The following is a 7,500-nucleotide window of genomic DNA, read 5'->3' on the forward strand; positions in this document are numbered from 1 at the left end:
CGCCCCATCCCTGTGTCTTAATTATCCTCAGATTTATTATGAACCTTATTCAGGATATACACGTTCATCTGTTCGTAACACCTCCATGAAACCGCTCGAGGATCTCAAATTCAGTTTATTTTGTACAGCCCAAAATCACAAATACTAATTTGCCTCGGAGGCCTTTACAATCTGTACACAGAGACATCCTCGTCCCGGGACCTCACGTCAAACTAAAAACACATCTTTTATGACAACACCTTGCGTAAGGAAGGTAGTGCAGCAGTAGCACTTTAGTAGCACTCACATGTCTCTCACTGATGGAACTTTGTACTTTGACTTTATTGAAGAAATTGTACTTTCCTGATTCTTGTTGTTCTGAGTTTGTGCTCGAAGGCACTTATTGTAAGTCCCTTTGGAGAAAATCACCAGCTAAATGTAACGTAATCACGTCGGATCAGGAAAAACTCCCCCAAATAAAGCGAGTAAAAACCCTTTCACAGAGGAAAAAGAGGAAGAAAGTCCCCGGATGAAGCAACAGATGTCATGTGACCAGAATGAACAGCGTAACACGGTTACAGCACATTACATGAACGTGACAGACAGTATCCACAGAATGAGTAGTATACGCATGGACCTGATCTGAGGGCTTAAAGATACAAAAAAATGACTACATTTTACAAAAAAATATCCTCGACCTGGCTCTTCTACTCTTGCCCTGCTCACTCACACACACACACACACACACACACACACACACACGTGACTTCATTTACCAGCGGTGTTGAGACAGGTGTCTGCTCGTGTGCCGGGAGGTGAAAGTTCACATCTGTGTGTCACGCAAAGGAAAAACATGCGCCCCACCCGCCCCGGGTGTCGACATGTTAATCGATGGCGCAGTCGGTCGAGGCGCACCTCATTTACTGGAGGACTTCTCCAGATCTTTTTTTTTTTCGTGGGAAGGGTTTCGCTATCGTGTTCACGTGAGCCTCCGGCGGCCCTCGCTCCCTTTTCCCCCTCGCAGCTGCCGCTCACAGCGCTCGATTGTTGACGATCCCTCGTCACGCACTCGAGGGAAGTGATTGGAGACGTCTTCAAAAAATACCGGCCTCTGAAACCCGAAAAGATCACCGCGGTGCTCTGGAATGTGGAGCAGGGGTCATGCGGGGGCTCGGCGTGCTCGTGTGCACTCGTCCTTTGACCGGGATCACACCGCATCAGTTTCACACACACAGACACACACACACACACACACACCACCAGCAGCTTTCTAAGGACTTTAATGGTCTCTATCTATGTGTTTGTATCTGATAGCGTCACACACTTTAAGGGTGGATTTTTGCACACAATCCTTTTTTTTTGGTGGTTCTGTCTCACTTCCCGCGAGCTATAACAAGTGAAATTGTCTCGGCAAATGTTTAGCAGAAACTTCACTGAATGTAAATCAATTGATCGTTTTTAATTGCCTAATCCATTTTCGGACACATTCTAGGTCACTTTAATTGTATTAATCGAGTCATTAGTCAGCATCGTTATAGTCTGCAGGTTGAGCTGCAACAATAGAAACAGGATCTCTACTCTGATCATTCTTTAACCTATTTAATCTTCCGTGTGTTCTGCGTCTCCTCTGTTTTACATGGTTGTAATTCAAATATATTTCGGTGGAACAAAGCGAGACATTTTTAGGATGTCACCTTGGACTCATTCGTCATCCTTTTTTTTTCCCACACATCGAAATATAAATCGGGGGGGAAAGTAATCGTCAGGAGAATTGCTAATGAAAATAACTGCCCTATCTGCGAGGGAGCCGTAACTCCAAGGCCGCGTCGTCCCCGCCGGGTTTCCATCACACTTTGAATACTTTTACGATTGTAAAACAGCATTCTGTGTGCTATTCAAAATGTCGGACAAAGTCTTAAATTTGACTTTAACAACCCCGGGCCAGCCCGCCTCCCGTGCTCTACGAGATATACTGCTTTTATGCCCTCCTCGCCATCACGGTTCAGCAGCAGATATCACACACCGTCACATCAAGAGTTTGATGCTGAGCCCGGATCCGGCTCCGGCCCTCTCTTCTCCGCCTCTGGGCTTGAATTTTCGCATAATCGAGCTCCATTTCCGTCGTTTCCATCCGTGCATGTGAAACGACGCGTCCTCTTTCAAACAGGTGCGCTCCGAAAGCCCCTCACGACTCGTGACTGTGTAATTTGAGCGTAATGGCATTCTTTTACCTGATGCTCCTGTAATTAATGAGCACGGATGCAGACGTCTCTATCAACAGATGGCTGCTCCTGCAGGTTATTTAAAAAAAAAAAAAAAAAAGATCTCCTTTTTTGTTGTTTGTTAGCTATTCAGGCTTATGGAGAAAATCCATGATTTAATTGGGGCTCATTAAATGCCACAGTGGCTCGGGTTTCACTTAAAACAGAGCATTTCTTTGAGCCTGACATTTAGAAACATGCACTCTGGAGGCGGCTTTTCTGAGCCGGCCCCCGGTCTCAGACCCCGACAGCCTGACCCCCAGACGAGCCTCGATCCGTCCAGGCGAGCTTCGTCTCGTCCTGCCAGGTCCTCCCACGTCAAAAGCACAGCTCCTCTGCTTATGTAAATCCACCCCGCGATCCCTCTGTCAATCACTCGCTTCCAAATGTACAACCACCTGACTAAATAAACCGACAGGGTGTCGAGCTGGAAGAGGATCACGTGAGGGTGGAGAAGGGTTGCGTGTGTGTGTGTGTGTGTGTGTGTGCGTCCCATCCAGTATCCCGTCGAGGCTCCAGAACAGTAGATCCCTGTGCCTCGGATGCGCCGCCGTGTCATTAATATAAGACGTCCCTGTAGAGCGCGCGCCGATGACACGAGGGTTTAATCACAGCCAGGAGGCGAGAGAACGGGCCTCCGCCGCCCCTTAATCTCCACCGTGGTTAGACACATCTGGTCCGAGGAGCTTTTGAACCTGACATCTTCTAATATTACGATATATCTCAAGGCTCCATATTGGATTCCATATGTGAATACCGGTCTGATGAATTGCTTCATAACCACCATTCTCCGAGATTAATTACGCGTCTTTGTTTAGCCGTCGAGATTCTCCATCTTCCCCTCACTTGCAATTTGAGTCATTTTGTTAGATTTCAAATCGGCTTGTTTTCTCTTTTTCGGGTGTTCATATCCATTATGGAGGTTTTTATTTTTCCTGATCTCTGTTTCGACGACTAAAACAAGGAGGTCACACTCTGTGTTTTTCTAATCCCTCAGGCTGGTGTGTGAGACTGGCCGGTCTGCACACGAGAGGACGGAGATGGTCCGAGTGGACGTGGATCAGAGCGGGACGGGCGCGTCGAGGGACATCTTCTCGTACTTAGTGAGTATCCTCCACTGATTTGGCCTCCTGCTGATCCTCTGCTCTCTAATTCTTCTTCTTCTTCTTCTTCTTCTTCTTCTTCTTCTTCTTCTTCTTCTTCTTCTTCTTCTTCTTCTTCCTCCTTCCTCTTCTTCTTCTACACTCTCTCTTGTTCCTCGCTCCCCACTGGGAGAGTGCCGTCCCGAGTGTGACACTCGAGTGTTAACAGATGCGGGTTTATTTTTATGATCGTGAGGATTTCTAAAGGAGTGTGTGTGGGAATCTTCAAACGCTCATCTGCGCGCTGCAACTGAGCAGCGTTGTCATCCTGCACTTTGCTGCCAGCGAAAACAAATATGGCGATTGTTGGAATGTCCCTTCGCTGCGAATTCATGGCCGGGTCGAGGCGAGCCAGCCGGCATTGTGTTAATTGACCTCGAACCCACGCAGTCTCCCATTGGATTTGGAGTCTGCAAGTCAGTGGAAATACCCATGTAAGCCCTTTGTTTCTCTTTGTTTATAGACAAAGAGTTGTTCTCACAACTCAGTGCTGGATCATCTCTCAGAGCAGCTCTGCCTCGAGAGGGATCCCACGGAGAAATTACCCCCCGATCCCTAAACCCCCCTCTCTTGATACACAGGGATGAAGAAAATCCAGAGACAACAGAGAATTACGCCAGCGCTGTTGTGGGAAGTCCTCTCGGGGCTTTGAGACACTCCGGGGTTAACACACCGATGGGTGTTAAAGGGGAAGATGTGGGAGAAAGAGGAAAAGAGGGTTTTTTTTCGGAGACAGGATGTGCGCCTCCGCTGCATCTCCTTCCTTCGCCGCCTTTAGACGGAAACATCTGCCTCCTTGTACCAACTCCTGACACACAAACGCACAATAGGTCTCCTCCAGCCGCAGCACACTGAGGAAGTGGATCCTGTCAGCGAGGATAAGAGGCTTCCCTGGAGGCGAGGTTCACGGCGGGGATAGAAAGTTGGGAAAAGAGCGGGGCGGGTGGGGGGGGGGGGGGGTGAATGCTGATGCTGGTGTAGCTGCAGAGCTGGACAGGGATATTCATCTTCGCCGCGGGAACAATTGTGTATGCGTGTGTGTCTTCACATGTGCATATATGACGTGCGTGTGCATGCAGCTTCTCATGCGTTTGCGCGGACATGATTGCCTCTCAGTGTAGCTGTCCTGCCAGCTCCAGCCCGAAGGCCCGTTTGGCTCCAGCAGCGCGTTCACATATTGCAGCGTGGGCATGTCTTCGCAGTTTTCTCCGCTAATTTTACCGTCGTAGTCAGCAGCTGTCTCAGCCGATCTCCGAAGACAAGACGTTTTCTGAAAACCGCTTCTCATCTTCGGCGTCAAGAAAAGGCGTCGCAGAGGTTTCGAGGAGGCCCGTCTCCTCCGGCGACGGGGAGCTGTCCGATGTGTCGAGCGAATGTTCAGTTTTCTCGCCTTGTCGTCCTCGTCCTCACTCAGGTCCCGAAGCTGCGGTCGCTGGAGCCGACGAAGGGCTCTCGTGCCGGAGGGACCGTCGTCATCATCAGGGGGGAACACCTGGACATTGGCTCGCAGGTCCGAGTCATGGTCAACAACACGCTGGAGTGCGCCATCAGAGAGTGAGTACGGCTCGTGAGGGAGTGAATCGATTGCAGGCTTTCGGGGTTATCCGAGCGTCTGTCCATTCATTCTCGGGGTGGATCGGGAACGCCTGAGGGTGCAAGGGAGGCTGGGGGAGAGGGGGGGGGGGGGTGGTTCTTCAAATTTAGCACAAACGTCCAACTGAACTGGAGGATGAAGGGATTTTTTAATTTTGGCGGTCAAAGGTCAGCGTGACCTCACGTCTCTAGAACTCGATATCGAAACGCCTCGAGCGAATCTCTTCAAACTTTTCACTCAAAGATAAAACTGGTCAAAGGTCACTGTCCCTTAACTCAAGAATTCACGTACTAATTAGGATCATTTCATCCCGAATGTCGAATAGTGTGGAACGAAGCGGTGGCATTTTGTGTAAACTGCCACATGGTTAGCGGAGTCGTGCGACCGCGGGGCGATACTTGTCTGTGGTCGAGTCTCGAGTCCGTCAGAGTCTCTTAACGCGGACAAAGGATTTAATTCTCGTGGTAAATGTATAGAATTAATGGTCACGGCGACGCAGGAAGCCGCATGAAGCTGTCTTCGGTTTGAGACTTCAAAGTATTTTGTTTTCGAACCATCCCACTTTTGTAATACGTTTCCAAAACTCCAAAACACACATTTGTGTGTGTTATGCAGTCATAATATTTACTTGTTTTTTGTATTTTTGTCCAGTAAAACAGATGAAGCCATTCAGTGCACCATGCCTGCAGCCCTGCAGGCGCACACTGACTCAGTGGCGGTGTGCGTGGAGTTCGAGAACCTTCCCTGTCAAAGTGCCGACCTCAGCGCCGCCTACGCCTACCAGAAGAACCCCACCATCAGCTTCATCCACCCCAAGAAGAGCTACCTCAGGTGGGCAGACACCGCATCGCAAGACCCGCGACGTTAACATCTGGAGCTGGAGGATCCAGAGTCACTGACATAAGTCATTACTGTAATGTCATCCTGATGTGCAGCGTTTTCCCAGCCTTTGTGTTCTAAATAGCTCCGCATGCGTTTGACAGCGTAGCGGCACGTCTTTGAGGACGCGTTTGTAGATTTGCACTGCAGTCGAGCTGTTTTGCATTATTATCTGCTCCCCTGTTTCTCTCTTGTTTGTGTCCCAAAATTATTTGCATACCAGTATGAATTTGACATACTTTGTCCGTGTGTGTGTGTGTGTGTGTGTGTGTGTGTGTTGTAGTGGTGGTAGGACCATCACAGTGACGGGCCAGGGGTTTGATCTGGTGCAGAGCGTCACCATGGAGGTGCTGGGAATTGGAGAAAAAGTGAGTAATCAGCTGAATTGTTTTCCTTTTTTTTTAATGTTTATTTGATAAAAAACACTCTGGGAGCTCATAATTAAGGAGAAGAACGGGACACACTGTGTTTTTTAATGTGTCACAAAGTCATCCCACTTCCGACAAATCGAAGAAAAAAAAAGAAAACCTACACAAGAGGAGCTTCACATTTCGGGACACAAATAAATACAAGTCTTTTCGTACCGCTCTCCGGAAAAGCAAGTAGGCAGATTCAACCACAATGTCAAACTATTCATTTAAGAGAGAATCAACAGTTTAAGGTGAATTATGGAGCAGGTTTATCATGTCAATAACCATCTCGGGGTTCTTACGGTCTTTTATGGTTATTTCCAGGCCTGCAAAAGTCCTTGAAAACAAATGTGTTCAAAACAGTGTGTTATATTCATGTGTTCATGATGTTCATTCACGCTGAGTTTGAAATAATTATTATGCTTTTAAAATAAAAGACGCTCAATCTATAAGCAGGCATACATGAAGGGATCTATATAAATGTTTATTCTTTTAATCAAACTATTGACTCTCATTCATTTGTGTCATTTAAGGTAATTGTATGCGTTGGGATTCTTATTGTTAGTTTAAATACTACATTTTATCACTTTTTACTGTTTACACACAGATTTCATAAAATGTTTTGGTCACAGACATTTGATTTAAAGTCATGTACATTTAGTACAAAGTCATGGAAATTGGTCAGAATGTGTATGAACCCTGCCGTGTGATAGGTGAATGGATAAGCCATGAAATGTATAGGACAAATAAAATGTGAGATTATTTTTAGTTGGACATCTGATTAAAAAATGCTAAAGTCAAATCATTCAAATTTGGGGAAATGGTTGAAAAACCTGTTTTATTTGTTGCTTCACCGGACTTTAAGCGCCTCTGCTTCTTCCTCCAGCTCTGCACGGTGGCCTCCCCCTTCACCATCACCTGCCCGTCCCCGGCGGCCGGCCAGTCCCAGCAGACCTCGGCGCAGTTCATCCTGAACGGGATCCTCTACACCGGCGACCGGCCCTCCTTCGGTTTCGACGGCGAGGCGGAGGAGGATGACGAGGGAGAGCCGCACAAAGGCCGCTTCCCGCTGGAGTACGTGGAGGACCCTCAGTTCTTCACCGCCAGCAAGGAGAAGCTGATTAAGCACCACCCGGGAGAGCCGCTGACACTCATCATCAACGTGAGTGACACCGCTGAGACGGGAAGGTTCAGATTTAGTGCTTCGCCTGTTATGTAAGCCGAGCGAATGTTCA

The 7,500-nt window shown here is 47.9% G+C and overlaps 1 protein-coding gene across 1 annotated transcript in view; it reads left to right on the top strand.

The window, feature by feature from the left end:
* The window catches only part of plxnd1 (plexin D1), a 70,435-nt gene that overhangs the window by 37,564 nt on the left and 25,371 nt on the right, over positions 1–7,500 (top strand). Inside the window, exons 14-18 of the mRNA XM_068597184.1 lie at positions 3,238–3,343; positions 4,797–4,936; positions 5,628–5,807; positions 6,139–6,223; positions 7,152–7,427. Coding sequence (XP_068453285.1) covers positions 3,238–3,343; positions 4,797–4,936; positions 5,628–5,807; positions 6,139–6,223; positions 7,152–7,427 — 787 coding nt within the window. The remainder of the gene's footprint in view (positions 1–3,237; positions 3,344–4,796; positions 4,937–5,627; positions 5,808–6,138; positions 6,224–7,151; positions 7,428–7,500) is intronic.

The sequence above is a fragment of the Clinocottus analis genome, unplaced genomic scaffold (genome assembly GCF_023055335.1).
Source record: "Clinocottus analis isolate CAN_PGR_092001 unplaced genomic scaffold, fCliAna1.0.p SCAF_4, whole genome shotgun sequence".
NCBI lineage: Eukaryota > Metazoa > Chordata > Actinopteri > Perciformes > Cottidae > Clinocottus > Clinocottus analis.